General features: G+C 39.4%; 2 protein-coding genes across 6 annotated transcripts in view; one reads left to right on the forward strand and one right to left on the reverse strand.

Annotated features, from left to right (window-relative positions):
- Positions 1-12,467, reverse strand: part of YIPF4 (Yip1 domain family member 4) — a 28,713-nt gene extending 16,246 nt beyond the window's left edge. Inside the window, exon 1 of the mRNA XM_007082491.2 lies at positions 12,149-12,467. Coding sequence (XP_007082553.2) covers positions 12,149-12,227 — 79 coding nt within the window. The 5' untranslated portion in view covers positions 12,228-12,467. The remainder of the gene's footprint in view (positions 1-12,148) is intronic.
- Positions 12,468-17,254: 4,787 nt separating this feature from the next.
- The window catches only part of NLRC4 (NLR family CARD domain containing 4), a 37,233-nt gene continuing 28,967 nt past the window's right edge, over positions 17,255-25,520 (forward strand). For 3 of the 5 annotated variants that reach the window (XM_042982205.1, XM_042982208.1, XM_007082447.3), the window contains exons 1-3: positions 17,255-17,395; positions 22,812-22,951; positions 24,137-24,260. Coding sequence is in view for 3 of the 5 variants with exons in the window: in XM_007082447.3 (XP_007082509.1) it covers position 24,260 (1 nt within the window). In the remaining 2 variants the exon portion in view is untranslated. Of the gene's footprint in view, positions 17,396-22,811; positions 22,952-23,549; positions 23,589-24,136; positions 24,261-25,520 lie in introns of those variants that run through there. The other 2 variants (XM_042982206.1, XM_042982207.1) reach the window with 2 other exon arrangements.

Here is a 25,520-nt window from a genome sequence, read left to right on the forward strand (position 1 = left end):
AAAAGATCTTAAGATTCTCTCTCTCTGTCTGCCCCTCTCTCCTGCTTGCTCGCCCTTTCTCTAAAATGAATGAATGAATGAATGAATAAATAAATAAATAAATTCTTTCCAGGTTTAACAGTATATGATTCTAAAGTTTTTATAAGGGAGTTTACTCAGCTGGAAATAAAATGCAAGGCCTTTTGTATTCACTGTCCTTCCCTACTTAGTTTACAAATAGTCCCTGTAAATGCTATCATAGAATCTTGTGATTAAAATATTCTCTGAAATTAATTTCTGCTTGTTTTAATCTAAGTAAAAAAAAAAAAAACTCAAAAGAAGTATAAGTTAACTATAATTCCATTTCACTAGGTACAAAGAATGCTTTTCTTGATTTAACAAGAGGAAGATTTCGATCAGGAAGTCATTAGTATGGCAGCGTCATTAAAGGTTTTAGAGTTATAAGGCAGGAAAGGACCTTGACAACTGTTTCCTGGCCTCCAGAAAGGACTGCACTTAAAATTCTTAATCTAAACAAACAAAAGATATATAAATTATGGTGCAAAGAAATACTTTGATAAAGAGTCATATGGTTAGCAGTTTGTCATAGCATGGATGCCTGAACCTCAAAAAGACACCTTTCGCTTAAGATTTTGTAGTATTTTTCATTCCATTTTCATAAAGCAAGAAAAGATGACGAACATATGCAAGAATGCCAGCAATAGCAGTTTCACACGTCCCTTAGTGCCCCCAAAATATAATTAGGTGTAGGTACAAAAAGCAACAAGAAATGTCCAAAAAACTGGTAGTTAGCCTAACATGTTAGCAAGTTAACAAGAATGTCAGAAAATAACAAGATTCCAAACAACTCCAGGAGCACCGGTATCTTAAGTTAAACCAGAGTGAGAACCAGCTAGCTTGGTTGTCAACCCTAGGATAGTTATTATAAAATATTAATTTTAAATTATTTCTTACTATATATTTTATAATATTCTTGTCATTTGCTAAATAAAAACATGTAAAGATAATAAGTGGATTTAAAAGAAAATCTTTGAATAAAATCTACTGCAAAAGAAAATCTTAAAAATGTTTTCACTTCTATTTGCCTGAGAGTGAGGAAGATCAGTAAATTTCAAGTTTAACAGAAAGCCACCTGGAAAAACTACAGGACAAGATTTACTAGTAATTCTCCCTTCCTTTAAAGGCCAAGTGTAGGGGCACCTGGGTGGCTCAGTTGGTAAAGCATTCAACTTTTTCTGAAGTCATGATCTCACAGTTCGTGAGTTTGAGCCCCACATAGGGCCCTCTGCTGTCAGCACAGAGCCCGCTTAGGATCCTCTATCCTCCCCTCTCTCTGCCCTTCCCCTGCTTGTGCTTTCTCTCTCAAAATAAACAAACTTAGAAAAAAAATAATAAACTCAAGTGTATCACTAGGTGAGGGATCTTTTCTCTGAATCTTCTCAGTCTAACAACTTCACTTGGAAAGATGAGTAAGAACTCAGTGCTGTAAGATAGTATACTCAGGATGAGATTTACTGTTCTGCTGCTAGATGAGTTCTAGATTTCTGAGAAAGAAGAATATCCTGCAATGAACAATATACATTTTGTTGATACTTTTTAACTTCTTATATGTGTGAAGAAGCTTTTTCTTATTTAACAAGCAACAAGAATGAGGATAAAAACCACCGCATTTCATTGGAAAATGAAATCCATGTGTGCTTAAATCTAAAACAGAATTGTGTATTTGTGCAGCACAACAAAACAATCACATTTTTTGGGTGCCTGGGTGGATCAGTGGGTTAAGCGTCAGACTTTGGCTTAGGTCATGGTCTCGTGGTTTCTGAGTTTAAGCCCCATATCCAGCTCTGCTTCAGATTCTGTGTCTCTCTCTCTCTCTCTCTCTCTCTCTCTCTCTCTCTCTCTCTCTCTCTCTCTCTCCCCCTTCCCCACTCACACTCTGTCTCTCTCTCAAAAATAAACAAACATTAAAATAAATAAAAATAAATTAAAAAACAAGCACATTTCACACTGAAAGGATAAAGTCCATTCTTCCATCTTAGTTATAAAAACATTTTGGGTGCTTTGGTGGCTCAGTCAGTTAGCATCTGGCTCTTAGTTTCCACTCAGGTCATGATCTCACATTTCATGGGTTCCAGCCCCACAATGGGCTCTGAGCTGATGGTGCAGAGCCTTCTTGGGATTCTCGCTCTCTCCCCCCATCTCTGCCTGTCCCCTGCTCGTGCTCTCTCTCTCAATAAATATAAATTTAAAAACTTTTAAAATTTACTTAAGAAAACATTTTAATGCTTGCATAGGTCAAAGAAAGAGATCAAGAAACCAATGCAAGTACATAATGATTGCTAGATTCACATTACAGTTTGAGGTCACTCCATAAGAAAAAATTTTAAAGCCTCTTATAAAACTGTGTCTTAGGTTATATTCTTATTCATAGTATTTTGATTTATGGTTTTAATAGCCTTACTATTCGATATTGTAAATTTTTTATATCGTACATATTAATCAAAATCAATTAAATCAGGGCAACTGACTGCCTCAGTTGGAAAAGCATGTAATTCTTGATCTCAGGGTCATGAGTTTGAACCCCACAATGGGTGCAGGGATTACTCAAAAAAATAAACTTAAAAAAAAAATCAATTAAATCTCCTGAACCTACCTTTGGAAAAATTAAATCTCATTTTGGCATAAACATCATTTAACAGAAATTTCTTTTGTTTGCCTTATGAGTCTTTTAACTGAACCTTTTATTCTGAAATAATTGTAGATTCACAGGAAGTTGCAAAAATAGTACAGAAAGGTTACATGTACCCTTCATCAAGCTTCCTCTAATGGTACCATGTCATAGAACTATCAAAACCAGGACACTGACATTGGTATAGTCTGCAGACCTTATTCAGGTTTTACCAGTTTTATATGCACATATTCGTGTATTGTATATAGTTCTGTGCAATTTTATCACCTTTATAGATGTATATAATACCTTATGAATTTAAAATATATGAAAATAAATAGTTTAATTATTTCAAATGGTAAACTTTGCTTGACCACCTTTTTTCTCCCCATGAATGGCTGGCTAAAAAGTCATTTTCAGAGCACCTGGGTGGCTCATTCATTTAAGCATTTGACTTCAGCTTAAGTCATGATCTCACGGTTTGTGGGTTCAAGCCCCGCGTTGGGCTCTGTGTTAACAGCTCAGAGTCTGGAGCCTGCTTCGGATTCTGTGTCTCCCTCTCTCCGTCTCTGCCCCTCCCCGACTCATTCTCTAGGTCTCAAAAATGAATAAATGTTTAAAAATGTTTTCAATAAAATAAATTTAAAAAATTTTTAAAAAGTCAGTTTCAACTTTCTTTCTTAATATTTTAATGTTTACCTTATTTCTGACAGAGAGAGAGAAAGAGAGACAGAACATGAGCAGTGGAGAGGCAGAGAGAAGGAGACACAGAATCCAAAGCAGGCTCCAGGCTCTGAGCTGTCAGCACAGAGTCCAACACGGGGCTCGAAGTCACAAACCGTGAGATCATGACCTGAGCCAAAGTCGGCCGCTTAACCAACTGAGCCACCCAGGTGACCCTCAACTTTCAAACAGGGAAGAGAAGCTATTCTTGCACACCCATTATATGCCATGTATTACACTTCATTAGCCTATTGTATATTTGTGATAATATCTACATGGATACGATTTTTTTTTTAAAGTAGAAAGTTTTTAGAAAAAAGAAACTAACAATTCCTTTGTCTACGCTACTAACTTGTATCAAATGTAATATCCTTTCTGGGGAGGGGGATCTTCACACAAAGAGTAGGCTAAATGTTTGGCCACCTTGACAAAAAATTATCATTTACTCATGGGCTCCTGGGTGGCAAGTTGGTTAAGTGTCTGACTCTTGGTTTCAACTTGGGTCATGATCTCACAGTATGTGAGCTTAAGCCCCACGTCGAGGTCTATGCTGACAGCGAGGAGCCTGCTTGGGATTCTCTCTCCCCACCTCTCTTTGCCCCTCCCCTGCTCACGCTGCCTCTGTCTCTCTCAAATAAATATATAAATAAACTAAAAGAATTATCATTTAGTCAAAAGAACACTGATAATAATTATTGGATTATTATGTCTACAACTTAGTGATTACAATAATGTACTATAAGTTGTAGATACTATGATTCCTATATAGGAGTGTCTTAGCCTGTTCAGGCTGCCATAACAAAAAGACCATAGTCTGGGTGCCTTATAAACAATAGAAATGGATTTCTCACAATTCTAGAGGCTGGAAGTCTAAGATCAGGGTGCCAACAAAATCAAGTAAGGGTTCTCTTCTGCCTTACAGACTTTTCCTTGTACCCACATACAGGAGTAGGGAGTAATAGGGAGCTCTGTGGAATCTTTTATTAAGAGCACTATTCCCATTTATCAGGGTTCCACCCTTATAACCTAAGTACCTTCCCCAAATCCCCACCTAATACTATTACATTGGGCATTAGGATTTCAATATAATGAATTTTAGGGAGACCCAAACATTCAGACCATAACTGGGGGCAAGAAGACTTAAGAAGGCTGAGCTCAAAAAGCAAAAATTGAACCCAGTCTTCTTATATCAACTTATATAATCAACTATCAGCTTAATGTTTCTTTTTAACTATGTCAAAAGCACCTAAAATTCAATATTCCAAAACTACATTCTTGATATCTAAGGTCTTCCTCTAGTTTCTTCTTTCAGTGAATGATACCATTATCCATCCAGCTGGATAAACTGGAAGTTCAATTATCCTCGACAATTTCCTTCATTCACATGCTCCCTGCTCCATCCAATCCACCATTAAATTGTTACTTTCACCTCTAAATATTTTTGAACCTGCCCACTGTTCTCCATTTCTACTCCCAGCACAAGCTATAGAAAACTGTGACTCCTGCCTGCATGACTATAATGGTCTACTGTTTTCTCCCTAGTCACTCGTGTCTTTGTCTTCTTCCAATCCATTCTCTGAATTGTAGCCAGAAGATTTTTTTAAAAAATAATTTTTAATGTTTATTTATTTATGCGAGAGAGACAGAGAGCAAGTGGGGGAGGGGCAGAGAGAGAGGGAGACACAGAATCCAAAGCAGGCTCCAGGCTCTGAGCTGTCAGCATGGAGCCAGATGCAGGGCTCAAACTCACAAACTGCAAGATCATGACCTAAGCTGAAGTCGGACGCTTAACTGACTGAGCCACCCAAGCGCCCTGCCAGAAGATTCTTTGTAAAATGCAATTCCTTCACTCTCCTGGTTAAAATCCTTCTGTGGCCTTCCATGGCTTTTTTTAGCTCACGTCCAAAAATCTCTATGCACCCTGCCTACTTCCCCAGAACAATTTTCTGCCCTTCCCCATCTGTGCTCTGGCCACACTAAGCCTCTCAGTTCTTTGAATGAACCAGGATCCCCTTTATCTCAGAAACTTTGTACCAAGCTGTTTTCTCCAACATCAAATAATTAAATGCCACCCATTCTTCAGTTCTCATATACTTGCTTCAGGAAATTTTCCTTCATCTCCCAGACTAGATTCCTTTCATAGTCCTCTGGACTTTTCCCTCACAGCGTTTATAATAATATATTTGTGTGATTATTTGCTTAATGTCTGTAAGTTCCATGATGGCAAGAACTAAGTGTTTTTGTTGTAGTTTTGTTTTGAACAGATCTCCCCAATACTTATAACAATGCCTGACCTATATGGTAGGCAACTAACAAATATGTAGTTCAACAAATGTTGAGTTAATTAATGAATGGAAGGGAAAATAGCTCCATCGAGTTTAAATCAATAAATGACATTAAAACCTTTTAATAAAGCAAACATAAAAATTGGACTTGTATTTTGGAAACATAATCCTGGTCGCACAATGGAAGACGGATTTAAGAGGGGAGAGATTTGCACAGGGGAGTATGGTCAAGAGGCTACGGTATAGATGAGAAATGGTAAGAGCTCAAACTAAGGCAGTGTCAGTAGAGAAGGAAGAATAGATTCATTATATAGTTATTCTGGAGCTAGTCTGAAATAGTTGATGACCAACTCAATATTGAAAAAGTGAAAGAGAGACTAGAGACAAGTTTCTGCCCTTTGGCAAGAGGAACTACATCACAAACATTCAGTCACTTTCACTTTAGTACCTTCCCTGTTTTCAGTATTAGTCAATTAATCTATCAATAAATATTTATGAATTACTTAGCTTATTTCTTTAATGCCCTGACAGTGATATAAAAAAGTGAGATACTTTGAGGAGTTTTTGTTTTGTTTTTTTTTTTTACTTTGAGGAGTTTACAATCTAATTGATAGTACTATATATCCAAACAATGGAACATTATTCATCCAGAAAAGGGAACAGTTACTAATACAAGCTGCAACATGGATGAAACTTAAAAACATTACTTTGAGTACTGAGTAAAAGACACCAGACAAAAAAAGTCACATATTATCCCACTTACATGAATGTTCAGAATAGGCAAACCTATAGGGACAGAAAGTAAATTAGTGGTTGCCAGAGGCTGGGAGACAATGGAGAATAACTGAAAATAGGTATAGGTTTGCTTTTTTGAAGTGATGAAATGTTCTAGGGTTAGACAGTGGTGGTGGATGCACAACTTTATAAATAAACTAAAACCCACTGAATTGTATGCTTTCAAAGGGTGAAGTTTATGGTATATAAATTATATCTCAATTTAAAAATCTAATTTAGATAGCATGTAACATAAAACCCTATTAGTACTGTAAAACACGCTCTTCTGTAGGTAAATGACAATGCAAATTGCCAAGTGATCACAGGTGCCAAAGGAGTAAATAGGCCTAAGTTACCAGAGAGGTGGTCAGGAAGGCTATGTAGAGGTAGAACCTGAATTTGGCTATGAGGGATAATGGGATCAGCAGTGAAGGAATGAGAAGAGAAATCATTCCAACGAAAAGAAATGGCAGGGAGAAAGGCATAGAAGCTGCAGGCTTCTGTTAGGCAGAGTTTATCTCCAAAAGCTGCATAAAATAGAGTGGGGACAAATTGTTAAGAGTATAAAATATCAAGTAAAAATCAAACTTGTCTTTAGAAGTTATGCATATTCTGCAGAATCTGGATCCTGTGACATGCTCTTCACAAAAGGCTTTTGGTGTTCACTCAGTTTGGAAAATCCTGTATACTACAACCCCCACTTGAGTTTAATTTTTTTTTTTTAATTTATTTTTCGAGAGAGAGAGAGAGCAAGCAGGGAGGGACAGAGAGAGAAGGAGAGAGAAAATCCAAAGCAGGCGCCACACTGTCAGTGCAGAGGCCATCACATGGTCGATCTCACAAACCGTGAGATCATGATCTAAGCCAAAATCACGAGTTGAATGCTTAACTGACTGAGCTACTCAGGTGCCCCAAAGGCTCTGGGAGTTCTACATTAAGGAAACTCGTTTACCTTAGGTTAACACATCACTTGTCATGTGTCAAATTTATGTTGTCATGGAACCTCCACCCCTGGGCAACACTGCTGAAGATGGAAGGAAGCAAGCAAAATGCCAAAGAGTAGGGATTCTGGATGCTGAGGAAACAGGAAATAACAGAGATAGTATGGCTGTGAAAATTTTACTTAAAAATTTAATTTAAAATCCTGTAATTTAGGAGGGGACCTGTGATGGTAGAGATGTAAAAAACAGAGAAGAAAGAGAAAATGCTAGAGAGAAAAAGTGAAGAGAAAGAAAAGTTCCACAAAAGGCAAGAAGATATGGGCATAAAAGCACTAGTAGAGGGTTATCCTTTTAGAAAAGAGGAAAGAAACCTTTTCTTTAAGATTTGCAGGGAAGATGAATGTTTCCATATAGATACAAAGATACTTAGAGGTACAAAAATATGAAGATAAGAAAATGTCTATCCAGTGGCTTACATCATCTTTCTTGCTTAGTTGTCTGTGTTCATGACTTTCCAACTACTTGTTTAATTCTGTTGAATTAGTACTGGCTTCAGTTTTAGAAGCACAACACCTTTATCTTAATCAAAAAGTATCACATGGTCATTCATTCATCACTAACTGAATTCCTGCTATGTGCTGGGCTCAGTGCTAGGCAGTGGGTATGAGTAAAGCACGGCTTCTAACCCTGAGAATCTCATGGTCTAAATCAGCATTGTTTTAGGTCTGTGAAGATTAATAACTATAAGACATGGACGGCCTCCAGCATGTATTGTACTGGCACAGTTCTTAAGTGAAAGCTCTTTCCCCTTTCAACTGGAAGAACGCCTACTTATCCTCCAAAATATACCTGATCTGTCCCCGAATACTTCCTTGATCCTTTCCTGCAGTTAACCACTTCCTCCTTTGAACAATACTTTCTATAGCATTTATTATGTACAATGAAATTTATCTCTTATTAGACCATTTCTTGGTGCCAGGGACTTCCTCATATGCAGACCCTTACACATGGAGGCACTTATTCCATCCTATATATATAAAACATTATCTATCCTTCAAAGTTAGGCAAATTATCATCTCCATTAAACTATCCGTGATCTTACAGCTAGAAAAAATTTCCTCCTCTTCTAATCATTCATAACATTCTTTTTAAAAAAAAATTTTTAAACATTTATTTATTTTTGAGACATAATCATTCATAACATTCTAAATCAGTGCTTCTCAAGCTTTAATGTGCATATGAATCACAGCAGGATCTTTTTAAAATGCAAATTATGATTAAGTCAGACTCTGTATTACTAAGTGCTCAGGACATAAACCAGGCAAAGAATTACTTATTTATCTGATACGAAATAAAGTCAAAGGATCCCTAAAAACTTCTATGCTACACTTTACATATACATAATGGTATCATTACACTGTTGCATTTATACACATGCATTTCAGTACTGCTTTTGGATATAGTTTTATACCATAGACTTGAATGATTCAGCCTGGGTTTCACTACTCATTTATTGGCTGATTCACACATAGCTCATGCGTTTTTAACTTGTACTTATGGAACTTGCTTTTATACACATTATTTTAAATAACTCACATTATGTATGCTATTCATTAAAAATTTTTCATTAAAAATTTTTTTTTCAAATAAGTAATCTCTGCACCCAACATGGGGCTCAAACTCACAACCCCGAGGTCTAGAGTAGCATGCTCTATGATTCAGCCAGCCAGCGTCCCTGCTTTTCATTTTATAGAAGACAATATGGAAGTTTATAGAAACTCTGTAACTCACCCGATATCACATCACTACTATAAGGCTCAGGACTTTAACTGAAGTCTGCTGGCTCTAAATCCAGCAGTTTTTTAGTTACACTATACAAAATGTGCTAAGTTTTATAGTCCCAAGTATCAATGTCATAGGAGATAAAAGAAAGGAAGAATCATTTATCCCTTCAACAATTATTTTATGATGTTTATAGTCTGGATTCTGTGGCAGGTGCTGGGACACAGAAACAACCAGGGAAGTCTGTTTCTGAGGGACAGTTAAGCAAGGTTTCCCCAAGGAATGAGCATGCCAGTTCAGTGTTAATTCTCAACTTCAGGTAAGGAGCAGAAAGGCATTCAAAGCCTGGGGACTAGGATATGTATAGGTGTGGAGACAAACACTGAGTGAGGCACATTTTAGAACAAAGGATATGTGTGCGTAAATAGTATAGATAGGTATCATTAAGAAAGACCTGGACAGAATCTAGAAGGAAGGTACGCTGAAAACACTCATGGTTAGAGAAAAGGCAGGAAAAGGGAGAAGAAAGAAATTACATGATATGCTTAAGAACCAGGGAAAAGACCTGGAGTTACAGAGTCAAATTTTCATGTTAGAGAACAATAAAAACTAAGTGTGGGGCCAGTTAATAGTGAAAAATAAGCAGCAGCAGCATTGCTAACATGTACCAAGCTCTTAACTCCACCAGATACGGTACTAAGTGCTGTGCATTTGCAAAATATTTGAGCACTGTGTATTAATTCCCATTTTGTATATGAGAAAGTTGAAACTAAGAGAGGCTAAATGACTTGGGCAATATCATATAGACAGTAACTGGCAAAACCAGGATGCAAACCCAGGACTCTTAACACTATTCTTCAGATACACTATTCAATTTATAAAAATATTTAAGAAAGCAGCATCACAATTTCACTAGCTCTTAATTCAGATCCTTCATGCAGAGGTTACTGAACTTCTCTAAGTCTCATTTTCATGACAAAATACAAGAATAATGAAGCTCAGCAGAATTCTTATAAGGATCAAACAAGTTATTTGCTTAAAATACTCTATAAATTTAAACTGTACAATGTTATACGCCTGAGGGTATTATTAGACATATATCTATCCTTGTCTACACATCCTCGGTATATAGGAAGCGTAGGTATCCTTAAAAGGCTAAATGGAGAAGTTCGAATAAACCTTGTATCTGTTAGGTTTACTTATTCCAGGCTTCTTGGTTTCGTGTACAGAGTCAAAGGGTTTGCTTGTTATATCATTGTTAGAATTCTTAGGTGTATTTAAGAGAGGTTATTCCAGGGGCGCCTGGGTGGCTCAGTCGGTTGAGCGTCCGGCTTCGGCTCCGGTCATGATCTCTTGGTCTGTGGGTTCAAGCCCCGCATCTGGCTCTGTGCTGACAGCTCAGAGCCTGGAGCCTGTTTCGGATTCTATGTCTCCCTCTTCCTCTGACCCTCCCCTGTTCATGCTCTCTCTCAATCTCAAAAATAAATAAATGTTAAAAAAAATTTAAAAAAAAAAAAAGAGAAGTTATTCCTGGGGGCAGGGGGAGGATAGGAAACATATATACATAAATACACGAGTTTGAACAAGAATTCAAAATTTTTGAACAATTCAAAAGGCCATTATTTTAAGGTCTGGAAAATTAAATTTGATATTCCTCCCGAAGCACTATGCTACCAAGTATAGATTAAACAAATCGAAATCTTTTGGGTTGCTGTATTTCACCAAATATTCATATTAGCTTTATTTATTTATTAAAAAAAATTTTTTTAATGTTTATTTATTTTTGAGAGAGACAGAGACAGTATGCGAGTGGGTTAGGGGCAGAGAGAGAGGGCGACACAGAAGCTGAAGCAGGCTCCAGGCTCTGAGCTGTCAGCACAGAGCCCGATGTGGGTCTCGAACTCACAAGCTGTGAGATCATGACCTGAGCTGAAGTCAGACGCTCAACCGACTGAGCCACCCAGGTGTCCCTATTCATATTAGCTTTAAAATAAATGTATCAGCTATGTTCTCCACGATAAATAAAAATTTTATTTTCCATTTTAAGTTACGACCAAAACTACAATATTATTTTTTAAACAACGCCACTGAGAAATCAAAACAAGGAAAACAAAACAAAGGAAAATAAGCTATACTAACTGATGCACTCTGAAATCAGATTTCTGAGCAAACATTAGGCTCTCTAGATTGAAATTTCTACAGCTTTATGCATACTTTTTTTTTTCATATAGGGCAGTAAGTCTAGTCGTTGGCAAATAATTGGTGTATACAGTCTAATAAAATTCGAAACCGACTAGCAGAGAAACAGGTCAGAAAGAGTCTGGTAAGGAACAGAGAAAAGGAGGAAAAACTTTCCTACGATGTAGGAAAAGAAAAATCTCTCCGGCACAACGGCTTCCTCACAACAGCACAAGGAAATACGTAGATGCCCTTGGGGACACCTAACTGTATTACAAGAACTTTCAAACAAACTTGGGCCCGCTTCTCTGAATATTGAGGTCAAACACTACACAACAGGAGGAAAACTGGGACGTAGGCAGGATATCGGAGTCCATACAAAACACGAACTCCTCTAAGAAGTTTGTATTCGCAGTGCCGAATCTAACATCGGCATCAAGTTCTCTCTCGGTAAATAAGAGAGGAACACAGCTCTCCTACCTCGTTTTCATTCTTTGACACCCACCCTCGCCAACTGGACCACTCCTTTTTTGATTAACAGCAAGTCATTGCAGAAATAAAATCTTACGGTTCCGTGGGCCCCGCTGAGGTGTGGGGAGAGCCAGAAGCCAAGTGAGTAATTTGGGACGCCTTCCCAAAGCCCTCCGTCCACTCAGGCCCCCTCGGAAGGCCGGGCAGGCGCAGAGGGCTCGAGTCCCCAGGCGGCTCCCTGCCGGTCCCCACCCGGCCGCAACCGCCTCGGCACCACAAAGAGCCCACCGCGTCGCACCCCGCGTCCACCTGGGGCTCAGGCTCACCTTCCGCGTCTGCCGAAGAGACAAAGGTGAAGTCCCCGTTCGAGGGGGAATACGCCGGGGGTGGGCCCGGCGGCTGCATCTCGCGGCCCCTCCGAGCCAGCGGCGGTGGAGGAGGCTGCGGCTGGGCCCAGGCCCCAAGGCGGCCGCGACACCGGCCCGCACGCGCGCCCTACGGTGAGGCCCGCGAGCCGGGAGGTGCAAGCTGGGAGCGAGGCCGGAGACGAGCTGCCCCCGAGTCTGCCCCACCAAAGTCTCTTAGGTGGCGGCCGCCCAAACACCACGACGCCGGCGCCCTGACAGGACCATAACAGTGACAGCGCCCCTTGGATTGGCTCTTTGTAATGTGCTCTCCCATTGGCTCCTGGAGGAAGGTTCCGATTGGGTCTGCCCATTGTTGATTCCGGAAGTTGACCCAAGGACAGGAAGTTCACTTCTAATTGGTGGGACCTCTAGGTTTCCCCAGCTCTTCTTGGCTGCTATTTTTTACTTGACTTGTCTTCTCTTGTGGCTTTTCTTTATTTCTTTTGTCCGTTTTTGTTAACTGGACAAATTCTAAAAATATTTTAGAGCTAGGAACATTTCTGGAGGTCTAGGATCCCCAGATTGCGTTGTCTTTAGTCATTAAGTAATTGTAATAACATTTTGATTGAATTATATATCATCCCTGAGAGTCATGTGTGAAAGGAAGGGGGCTGGACTGGATAATAAAAAAGAAGATAAGTTGTAAATTGCTACCTAGAAACTAGGGCTGTCATCTAGACACACTTGTGTATTTATGAGAGAGACAACTGAGGCCAGAAAAGAGAAGTACCCTAATGGAGGGTATTCAAATCTCCTGACTTCTAGTTCAGGGCTCTATTCGCTACAAGGCCCTGTCTGTTGATACACTTATCAAAGTTTACAAACTCATCTAGGTTTTTTGTTTGGTTTGTTTTATTTTAGAGAGAGTGGGAGGGTAGGAGGGAGAGGGGCGAGGGGTTAGAGAGAGAGAGAATCCCAAGCAGATTCTATGCACAGAGGGTGATGTGGGGCTCGATTTCAGGAATTGTGAGATCATGACCTGAGTGAAAATCAAGAGTCCCACACTCAAGTGACTGAGCCACCCAGGTGCCCCACCCACTGAGGTTCTTAAATCTTTAAATATATATACTTAAATTTAATGTCCAAGCTACATAACCATGGCTTCCAATTTGGAAGGAGAGGGTTTGAGGATATATCATGAGACAGACTTGCAGAGATGCATGATGCATAAGCAGTAGAGCAATGGGAAGGCATGGCCATTAATGTGTAAAAAGGAATATTGATATTTTTTGCATAGGAGGTAACAAGTTGGTACTTAAAGGATGAGCAAAAACTTGCTGGCAAAGAGGATGGGTTGTGGGGCGGGGGGAGTGTGCTGTCAGCTTGGGTCAGAACATTCCAGAAACCATTTAATGGACTTGGGAAACTGGAAGTCATTTAGTTTACTTGGAGCTTATATTTCATAGGAGAGAATGGGTACAGATGAGATTGCATGAATAGGTAAAGAAGAAATCATGAATAATCTTACCTGCTATTCAAAGGATTAGCTTTTCTTCATGGAAGTATTGGAGGAACCATTAAAGGAGTTAGAGCAAAGGAATAACATATCAGATATCCTTGTTAGAATTATTACTTAAAATATCCACAGTAGTAGGTATTTTGACTTGAAGAGCAGAGACTTGTTTTTTTTTTTTTTTTAGTTTATTCATTTCTGCAAGTGAGAGAGAGTGGGGGAGGGGCAGAGAGAGAGGGAGAGAGAGAATCCCAGGCAGGCTCTGCACCGTCAGCTCAGAGCCCAATGCAGGGCTCGAACCTACAAACCATGAGATCATGACCTGAACCAAAACCAAGAGTCAGACACTTAACTAAGCCACCTAGGCACACCTGGAGATCAGAGACTTGTATGAGACTTTTGCAGAAATAAAAGTAAATTGTGGATGAGGGTTGCAACATTGGGGATGGAAAAGAGGAAGCCCATATGAGACATATTAAGTTTAGGAACTCACAGGACTTAGTGATCAAAGAGAAGAGATTTGGAGTGAAGAAGAGGAAAGAGCCTAGCATGACTTCATGTTTCTTGCTTAGGTGGTTGGAAGTGTTATTTATTAAGTGAGTAAATAAAAGAGGACCTAGTTTGGGGAGAAGGGAAAGTTTTGAACAACCTGCACTAGAACATGCAGGTTGAGCTGTCTAGTTATTCTTTGGTAATAAGGACCCCGTGCACAGTGTAGCATTGTAATTATCAATGTATGGTTGGTAATTGCATCTATGAGTACAGAAGAGATTTCCCAGTAAGAGTGTAGTGAGTGAGAGAAGAGTGCCAAGAGTGATACTCTCCGGAATACCAATATTTAAAGGCAATCTAGGAGGGGGTTGGGCTACAAAGGAGGTGAGATGAGTTGCAGTTTAAAATAGGATGGTCAGGATAGGCAAAATTGGGAAAGTCACATTTGAGCAAAGATTTGAAGGATGTGATCATTTGTACTGGGTCCACTCAGTTAAGTTGGAACTGATTCCTATAATCCATTTTCCCATATGCCTTTAGGCTAGAGTTTCTCAAAAGAAGAGTTTGCACAAGATTTGTAAGGTACAAATGAAGCAGTAGCCATTGCACTCAGTAGGTTGAGCCTCCAACTTTCGCTCAGGTCATGATCTCGTGGTTTACAGGTTCAAGCCCCGGGTCGGGCTCTGTGCTGACAGCTCAGAGTCTGGAGCCTGCTTCAGATTCTGTGTCTCCCTCTCTCTCTATTCCTCCCCTGCTCATTCTCTGTCTCTCAAAAATAAATAAATGTTAAAAAAATTAAAAAATAAATAAATAAAAATGTCTACAAGGAAGGAAAAAAAACCACTCCACAATTGCAACAGAAGAGCAGTTCCTCATTCTGATGATGGACATATGTGGTAGGCAGAATAATGACCCCCAAAGATGTCCAATCCTAATACCCAGAACCTCTGACTATGTTATGTTACATGGCAAAGGATAATTAAGACTGCAGATGGAATCTTTGCTACTAGTGTTAACAAAGGTCTTTAATGTGATATGAAAAGCACAAATCATAAAAGAAATGGTGACTTGAACTTCACAAAATTTAAAAACTGCTGACGACATTAAGTCAATGAATGAAAAGACAAACCACAGACTGGGAGGAAATATTCACTATCCATATATCTGACAAATGATTTGTCTTTAGAATACTTAGATAATTTTTATAAATCATTGTCATTAAAACATGGAAGAAAAATTCACAGATATATTTCATGAAAGAAGATATTCATTTGGCCAATAAGCACATTAAGGGCGCCCAACATCATTAGTCACAATGGAAATGGAAATTATCACCACAATGAGATACCACTGCAGACTCATTAGAATAGCTACATTTAACAGGACTGATAATACTAAGCATTGGAGAGGTTGTGGACCAACTGGAACTCTAACACATAAGGACAACTGTTTGGCAGTTTTTAAAAAATTTTTTTAATGTTCATTTATTTTTGAGACAAACAGAGAGAGAGTGGAGACACTCTCCACTGAGGGGCAGAGAGAAAGAGAGACACAGAATCCCAAGCAGGCTCCAGGCTCTGAGCTGTCAGCACACAGCCCAACATGGGGCATGAACTCACAAACCGTGAGATCATGACCCTAGCTAAAATCGGGGACTTAACCGACTGAGCCACCCAGGTTCCCCTGCTTCTCCTTTATAAGGACATTTGTGATCACATTTAGAACTCATCCAGATAATCCAGGACTAGGTCCCCATCTCAAGATCCACATCTACAAAAATACAACATTTACGATCTCCAGGGGTTAAGACCTGATACATTTGGGTAGCCCACTATGATCACATTTCTACGTTTCCCCTTTTTATCCTGTATTATATAATTTGTTATTAAAAAGCAATATGAGTTTATTACAGAAAATTAGAATATACAGATAAGCAAGCAAAGAAGAAAATTTTTAATTACCATAATCCTACCTCTCCCCAGACTATTTATATAGTTCTTTCTCCATGAACATACATTTACATTAAAATTTAGGGGGTGCCTGGGTAGCTCAGTTGGTTAAGCATCTGACTTTGGCTCAGGTCATGATCTCGCGGTTCTTGAGTTCAAGTTCTGCACCCAAGTCTCTGCTGTCAGCATAGAGCCTGCTTCAGATCCTCTATTCCCCTTTCTCTGCCCCTAGCCTGCACTCTCTCCCTCTCTCTCTCTCTCAAAAATAAATAAACACACACAAAAAATTTAAAACCCAGCCAGTAGCACAGCCCTTGATCTCACATCAGAGAAACCCAGCTCACAAGCTGGAAAAGACTGCTGTTACTCCCATAGAAAACCCGATATGCAGAAAATGATTTAGGGGACAACTTAGATATCCCCCTCTGTCAGGTGAACGTCAGAGTACTCTTTTTGAACTAGGCAGTTAAGGAACATAAAAAGTTCATGGTAGTTTGTGCAAAGATAGAGGAAAGATTACACAAGCGTGTCATTTTCAAGAGAACTTCCGGGAGATTTCTCCATTTCCAGAGCTGAATGTCAACTGGCTTCCTGGAGTCTGTGATCACAAGGTTTGAACGTGTGTGTGTCAGTGGAACCTATGGCTCTTCACATTCAGGAGAATGTCCCATGCATCCATTTGCTCTGTGCTAATGTTGCCCAGGACCCTGATGACCGAGAATATACATGTGCTAGAAGTCTGCTGGGATCCATGGCACAGGGTGGCCGTGACTGCAATAGCAATATGCTTTAGCCAACCCGACTGGCTCATTTAATTTCTCTCTCACTCATTTAATCATAAAAATTAGAAATTAAATGTTCAAAAACACTTTGCTTCATTTTAGCTATAGAATAAATAAACCAACAGAAGTAAGACTGCTGTGTTGTGAATAATGAGTATAGTGTCTCATGAGTAATTCCTTTCCTGATGCGAATTTCTAGCTATTGTGCCTTTAAGGTTCACGGTCAGCTTCTTTCCCTTGCTACTTCTACTTCCTCTCATCTTCTCTTTCTGAACTGGTAGTTTTGGTATCCAAACCATTCTTACTACACTTTGGAAAAAAAAAAAGGGAACTTATGTTGGCCCTTCTCTTACAATCCCCTACCACGGGGGCAGGGAGACATCCAACCCACACAACACTTTACGTGAAACAGGAAGCTAATAAGAAGAAACGTTATTTTGAAAGCCTCTTTTGATCCACCAAGAAGAGGGCAACTGGATTGCTCAGCCAGGTAACATGGGGAGAGAGAAGGGGGCTTTAGGTGGGTTTCAGAATCAAATACTAAACTGTGGGTTTACATTCAATTAAAGCTTGGGTGTGGGGATATAAAAGGCTTACCACTGAAGAATGTGCTTTTGCATGGCTGGCTGGATTTGACTGCTGGGAAACTTTTAGGGGTGTTAGCCTGGTCTGCTGGGGTGTCATGAGATTACTTGGAATTGATGCTAAATGCACATTAAGTCAGAGAGGTGTGTTTTTCTATGAGACAAAGTGAAGGAAAGGACTTTGAAAAATACTTGTTGGACTTATAGAAAGGAAACCTACTCTTTTTCCTAAAAGTGTTGTTAGAGTCATAGGTCAGAACTGAAAAGGCCTGGGGGTGGGGGAGCTACGTAGTCCCTTCAGCCTCTGAATTCCTGACAAGAAAGCTGGTATCTGGAGAGAGAAGTGAAGGAAACTGCTGTTCACAGGACATCTATTATTGACAGTACTGACAGGGTCTCTACATACTTTCTCTCAGTTAATCCTTACAACCCTAGTTTAGAGAGGTGGAAACTGGCAGAGAGTTTAAATGACTGCTTCAGGGTGCCTGGTTGGCTCAGTTGGTTAAGTAACCTACTCTTGATTTTGGCTCAGGTCATGATCTCACTGTTCATGGGATTGAGCCCTGCATCAGGCTGCTTGGAATTCTCTCTCTCTCTTAAAATAAATAAACTTAAAAAAAAAAAAGATAGAACCACGTTTTCTGTCACTCTCTTAAGAGTTGGGCAAACTTCTCCGCTATTTTATAGTCTGCTCAGGCCACCATCACAGAATACCACAGAAACAGAAAGCATTTTTCTCACAGTTCTTGAGGCTACAGTTCAAGATCAAAGTGTCAGAAGTTTTGGTTTCCCCTGAAACCTTTGTTTTCAAAAAAAAAATTTCTTTAATATTTATTTTTGAGAGAGAGACAGAGCATGAGTGGGAGAGGGGCAGAGAGAGAAAGGGAGACACAGAATCCAAAGCAGGCCCCAGGCTCTGAGCTGTCAGCTCGGAGCTCCTCGCAGGGCTCGAACCCACAGACCGCAAGATCATAACCTGAGCCAAAGTCAGATGCTTAACCAACTGAGCCACCCAGGTGTCACCTGAAACCTTGGTTTTCAGACGGCTGCCTTTTCACTGTGTCCTCACATGGTCTCCACTGGGCAAGAATCCCTGGGGTCTCTCTTTGCGTGTACAAATCTTACCTTCTTATAGGACCCCAGTCAGATTAGATTAGGGCCCACTCTCATTTAACTTAATTACCTCTTTACAGGCCTTATTTCCAAATAGTCATAGAGTGAGTACTGGGGGTTAGGGCTTCAACATATGGATTTTGGGGAACATAATTCAGCTATAACACTAATACTAAGAATAATATTTTCTAGTATCTAAACTGAATATGAATTTTTGGCAACTTCAGAATCAGCTGAGATGCCTGCCTGATGATCCACGTAGCAATTTTAATTCATTATTTTAGCAGACAAAGTGACTGATGGCCAACTCAGGGACTAGCTTATTGTGTTTACATGTGAATATAAGGATCTTCTTGGCTCCTTCCTCTATCTTCTTCCTCTTGTCTGTTCTCAGTGAACTCTGACTCAGTCAGTGGAGGTCTGATACCTCCAAGACCCATACCTTTTTTTGTGGGGGTAGAAAGGGAGGGAAGAAACTATAGTAGCTCCTGTTTACTGAGTCTTTTCTGTGTACTAAGGCCTCCCAGCTTAACGGTGGTAGAGCTGGAATTTGCACTCAGTCCTGACACCAAAATAGGCCCTTGCTCACACTCACGTGCTATCCTCATCCTTGCTTCCAGGCTGTAACCCCCCATGGCTCCTTCTCTATGCTGCCCCTCTGCCTAGAAATACCCTTCTGCCTTTACTGCCTGGTGAACTTTGGTTTCCTTCCAAACAACTCAAAAGTAATCTCTTCCAGGCAGAATTAAATATCCCTCCACAGGGGTTGCTCTAGAACACTGACCTTCAAAACTGCATTGACTGCCACTCGCAATAAGAAATACATCTTCTAAGGGCGCCTGGGTGGCTCAGTTGGTTGAGCGTCCTTCTTCAGCTCAGGTCATGATCTCGTGGTCTGTGAGTTTGAGCCCCACGTCAGGATCTGTGCTGACAGCTCAGAGCCTGGAGCCTGGTTTGGATTCTGTGTCTCCCTCTCTCTCTGCCCCTCCCCTGCTCAAGCTCTGTCTCTCTCTCTGTCAAAAATAAACATTAAAAAAAAATTTTTTTTAAAGAAATACATATTCTATCACTACCCAGTGCCAGGGTACATAAATAATTGAAATAAAACGTTCATGTGTTCTGATAGTTTTAATTCTATTTCATTAAAAATATATATCCTAAGGCACCTGCCTGGCTCAATCAGAGGAGCATGCGACTCTTAATCTTGGGGTTGTATATTCGAATCCCACATTGGGTGTAGACATTACTTAAAATAAAAACAGAAATAAACTCAAAAAAATTAAAAAACTAAAAATATATATACTAATTGTAACCCACTTAAGTTACTATCATGACCTGCTAATGAGTTGGCCGATTTGAAAAACTGCTCACGAAGATACTCTTTCTCGTTTTGACAACTTTTCTTGTTTCTCTCATCTCTGAAAGCCTCAGATCCTCCAGCTCTACATATAAATGTGCTGGGGTCCAGTTCTTTTCTGATACTGGTTCCTGAGAGGTTTCTGATTATCAGTTTCTACTCCTTCTGGGTTTCTACTCCAGGAAGTAGGACTTTCTGTATCTTCCTGTCTTTCTCTCCAGCCTGGGGGGCACCTGTTTGCCCCAATTCTCTGACAGATCTAAAAAGAAGTGTTGATTTTCAGTTTAGGCAGTTACTTTTTACTTGGTATGCGGATGGAGTAATGACTTCTTTATACGCCAGACCATAAAACAGAAGTCAAAAAGGCTTCCTTTAAAAAGAGAAAGCAATAAGGGTGCCTGGGTGTCTTAGTTAAGCGTCCAACTCTTGCTTTCGGTTCAGGTCATGATCTCATGGTTTGTGAGGTTGAGCCCTGCATCAGGCTCCGTGCTGAGCATGGGGCCTTCCTGGGACTCTCTCTCTCTGCCTCTCCCTTGCTCACACACTCTCTCTCTCTCTCAAAATAAATAAAACATTAAAAAAATAGAAATCAATAATTTTTTTAACATCTATTTATTTTTGAGAGACACAGAGAAACAGAGTGTGAGCAGGGTAGGGGCAGAGAGAGAAAGAGACACAGAATCCGAAACAGGCTCCAGGCTCAGAGCTGTCAGCACAGAGCCCAATCCGGGTCTCAAACTCATGAACCTTGAGATCATGACCTGAGCTGAAGTCAGACACTTAACCGACTGAGCCACTCAGGCGCCCCAAGAGAAATCAGTAAAACTTTAAATTTATATGGAAATGCAAACAGTTCTTAAAAAAAAAAATTGAAGAGTTTACACTACCTGATTTCAAGACTTATTATAAGGATGCAATAATCAAGACAGTGTGATAATGGCATAAGAACAGACATATAAATCAATGGAACAGAAGCAGAATCCAGAAGCAGATTCACAAATTCAATGGGTAAAGGATATTTTTTTCAACCAATCATGCTGGAAAAATTGGACATCTCTATGGGGAAAAAAACAAACTTCAACTCATCATCTTCATAAACAAAAACTATCCCCAAATGGATCAATGACCTAAATGTAAAAGCTAAAATTATAAAACCTCTACAAGAAAACTTAGGTGAAAATCTTTGTGGCTTGGGATAACAATGATTTTGTAGATAGGACACAAATAGCATGAACCAAAGAAGAAAAAATTAATAAGGTGGAATTCAGGGGCTCCTGGGTCACTCAGTCTGTTAAGCATCCGACTCTTGATTTCAGCTCAGGTCATGATCTCATGGTTGTGCAATTGAGCCCCTTGTCCAGCTCCACACTGGGCTGGGTGTGGAGGCTGCTTGGGATTCTCTTTCTCCCTCTCCCTCTGCCCCTTTGCTGCGTGCGAGCTCAGGAGTGCGTGCACATGCTCACTCTAGCTCTCTCTCTCTCTCTCTTTCTCTCTCTCTCTCAGTCCCACTCTCTCTCAAAAAACAAACAAACCCCCCCCAAAAAAAACAAAAAAAAAAAACCAAGGTAGAATTTATAAAAAGGAAAATGTTTTGTTTTCCAAAAGATATAAGGCCGTTGTATTAATAAAACCTTTGTATTAACCATGTTTTTAATATTTTATATTTTATGATGCTTGGCTTGCTTGGGGGTTTTGCTAGCTGGGAGAGCCTGTGCCTACCAGGGCTAACTAATTCCTAGGAATAGCGAAACACTTGTCTGTGTGTGTGCCTTTCTTATGCAAAACAACCAATCCAAAGACATCCCCAACCACCAACTTTACTAACAGGCACCAAGCCATTATTCCCTTGCCTTAAATCACTCCAGAGACACCATTATATCCCAGAGTTTGCCAAAATTATTCAAACTGTCCAATCCTAAACTTGTTCAAACTTGCCTGCCCTGCCTTACCCATTTCTTCCTGTGAAAACTATAATGCAGGCTGTGGGCTAAGCTTTCTCCTTTTCTCCTGATCAATTCCGGTGCTGCTCGGGCAGCCCTGTGTGATGTGGCGTCCCCTCCTTCTACTGGGAGTTGTAAGTAATAAAACTTATTTTATTGGTATTGATCTCTCCATTTGGTCACTCCATTATCTCTATAAATTAATTCCTGGATACAATCAAAGCAACCACAGATTAGGAGAAAACACTCACAGTACATATAACTGACAAACAATTTATATCCAGAATCTATGAAGAACTCTTGAAAGTCAGTAATTAGAAGACAACTTAATTTGTAAAATGGGCAAAAGATCTGTACACTTCACAAAAGATTTATGAAAGAATGATAAAGTACATGAAAAGATGTTCAACATCATTAAATGAAAATTAAAAATACATAATGAGATACCACTAAAAAAAGATAGATAATGCCAAGTGTTGGTGAGAATTTGGAACAGTTGGAACTGTTAATTTTACATGGTGGTAGGCATGTAAAATGGTAATAACCACTTTGAAAAATGGTTTGGCACCTTCTACAAAATTAACATACACTTGGGGCACGTGGGTAGCTCAGTTAAACACCGGACTTTGGCTCAGGTCATGATCTTACGGTTTGTGAATTTGAGCCGCATATCAGGCTCTCTGCTATCATACCAGAGCCTGCTTCAGATCCTCTGTCTCCCTCTCCCTGCCCCTCTCACCACTCTCTCACGCACTCTTTCTCTCTCTCAAAAAAAAACATTAAAAAAATTAACATACACTTTACCATATGACTCAGAAATTCTACTTCTACGTATTTATCCAAGAGAAATGAAAATATATGTCCATAAAGATAGTAATATATGAATGTTCATAGCAGTTTCACTCATTATAGCCACAAACTGGAAACAAATCAAATGCCAATCAATCAAATTGATAAATAAACTGATCTGTTTATACAATGGAATACTGCTCAATCAAAAAAGGACTTAACTACCAATAAATGCAAACAAGGCAAATCTCAAAAACATGATGGTAAGTGAAAACATGATGGTAAGTGGTTCTCTTGACACAAGAGAACATACTACATTTTTCCATTTATATGACTCTCTAGAACAGGTGAAACTAATTTATAGTTAAAAAAATTGATCAGTGGTTGCTTTGGTGAGGAATGGGAGGGATGGATTATACAAGGAAACTTTCTGCAGTGATAGAAATAGTCTAAATATAGACTGGGGTATTATTGACTTGGGTGTGTACATTTGTCAAAGCTCCTTGCATTTTATTGTCTGTAGTTTTTGTATCATATATAATTATATTTTAATATAATAACATATACATACAAATGTGTTATATAATATATAATTATTATAATCATTAACATTTATTATACATAATAAACATATATACATCAAATACATAGTATAATACCTGCATACAAATATACCATATATATGTATGTCTTGTATATAATTATACCTTAATGAGGTTGATATCTTTGTTTGTGTGTTGTTGTTGTTGTTTTGTTTTGTTTTGTTTTGTGAGAGAGTGTGTGAAAGCAGGGCAGAGAGGCACAGGGAGAGAGAGAGAGAATTAAGCCTGGGATCATGACCTGAGCCCAAATCAAGAGTTGGACACTCAGCCAACTGAGTCACCCAGGAGCCCCAACAAGGTTGATTTTTTTTTATTAAAAAAATTTTTTTTAATGTTTATTTATTTTTGAGAGCGAGACAGAGTGCGAGCAGGGGAGGGGCAGAGAGAGGGAGAGACGCAGAACCCTAAGCAGTCTCCGGGCTCTGAGCTGTCAGAGCCCAACGTGGGGCTCAAATTTGTCAACCAAGAGATCATGACCTGGAACAAAGTCAGATGCCAAACCAACTGAGCCACCCAGGCTCCCCAATGAGGTTGATTTTTTAAATGAAGCAGTTTAAGGGGCACCTGGCTAGCTCAGTAAGAAGAGTATGTGGCGCTTGATTCAGGGTTGTGAGTTCAAGCCCCACATTGGGTGTAGAGATAACTAAAACAAACAAACATAACTAAATAAAATGAATTAGCTTAAAACTTAACTGATATAGAAAGGTCTGAAAACATATAGTAAATTAAAAAAAACAAACGAATGTCAAACAGTATATACAGTGTGTCCCTATTTGGTGTGGAAAAAAAATAAGTACAAAAGTGACAATGGTTGCTGCCTGATAGCTTTTGGTTCTGTTTTGTTAGTTTTACAGAATGAGGAGCAGTTGTACAAAAAGAAGGGAACACTATTAGAATCATCTTTGACCTGTGCATTTGGAAATATCATCTATTGAGATATAGAAAAGTGAAAATCTTTTTTTCAGAACAAGTAAGTATACTAGAAATTAAATCTGCTTGGTTGTATAGCGTGCCACCAAATAGGGATGATATTGAATGGAAAATCAATCTGTGTCTTCTCCCCAACAGTTATTTGTGGAATTCCCCATAAATATTCTGTGGTTTTGAGAATTCAGTTACAAACATGGCAACCCATGATAACCGGCACAACCCCATATAGAACAGGATTTACGCACAAAGAGTAACCAGGTGTATGTTTTAAAATGTTGGTCCCCTGCCATTCCCTATTCAGCTGCATCCTCCCAGCCAGACAGCAAAGAGCTACACCTGTCAAGATCATTGTGAAGAAACATGGTATGGATCCAAGTGGCAACCAAAATGTAATGCTTTCCACTTTGATGACTGGAGTGAGACCTGTGCTATCCAATGTGGTAACCACTAGCCACATGTATCTATTTAAATATGGATTTAAATAAACAAAAATTAAGTAAAATTTAAAATTCAGTTGCACAGTTGGGCGAGCCACATTTCAAGTGTTCAAGAGCCACCATGGCTAGTGGTTACTCTACTGGACAGTGCAAACTGAGGACATGCCCATCATCTCAGAATATTGTACTGTATTAGCACTGGCCTAGATAGAATCTGATAAGAATGAATACTGAATGAATGAATAAATGAATGAATGAATGAATGAATGAATAAGCAGCAGCGTTTTCACCTAATTACTTGATAAGAGAGGAGTATGGTAGTCCAGACAGGGGGAGGTACACCATGGTTAACAATAAGAATACCTTACAGTTACACAGCAGTGCACTTTTCAAATTTTAAAACATTTTTATGTATGTGACTTATGTGATTTTATTAAATCTTTCTCATCAGTCTTCCAAACAGAGAAAGTATCAATGTCTTAATTTTATAGCTGAAGAAATGTTAGTCTCAAACAGGCTAGCATTGGGTGCCTGGGTGGCTCAGTCAGTTAAGCGTCCGACTTCAGGTTATGATCTCATCATGATCTCACGGTTTGTGGAATCGAACCCTATGTTGGGCTCTTTGTTGACAGCTCAGAGCCTGGAGCCTGCTTCAGAGTCTGTCTCCCTCTCTCTCTGCCCCTCCCCCACTTGTACTCTGTGTGTGTGTGTCTCTCTCTCTCTCTCTCCCTCTCTCAAAAATAAATATTAAATAGAAATTAAAAAAGGCTAGCCTTGTGACCTTTCATAGTCTCTAGGCCTCTCTGAGGTGACATTTCTTTGGCTATCCAATGAAGAGCCTGGCTAGACTCAGACTCAAGGGT

Source organism: Panthera tigris, chromosome A3 (genome assembly GCF_018350195.1).
Source record: "Panthera tigris isolate Pti1 chromosome A3, P.tigris_Pti1_mat1.1, whole genome shotgun sequence".
In the NCBI taxonomy this organism is placed as follows: domain Eukaryota; kingdom Metazoa; phylum Chordata; class Mammalia; order Carnivora; family Felidae; genus Panthera; species Panthera tigris.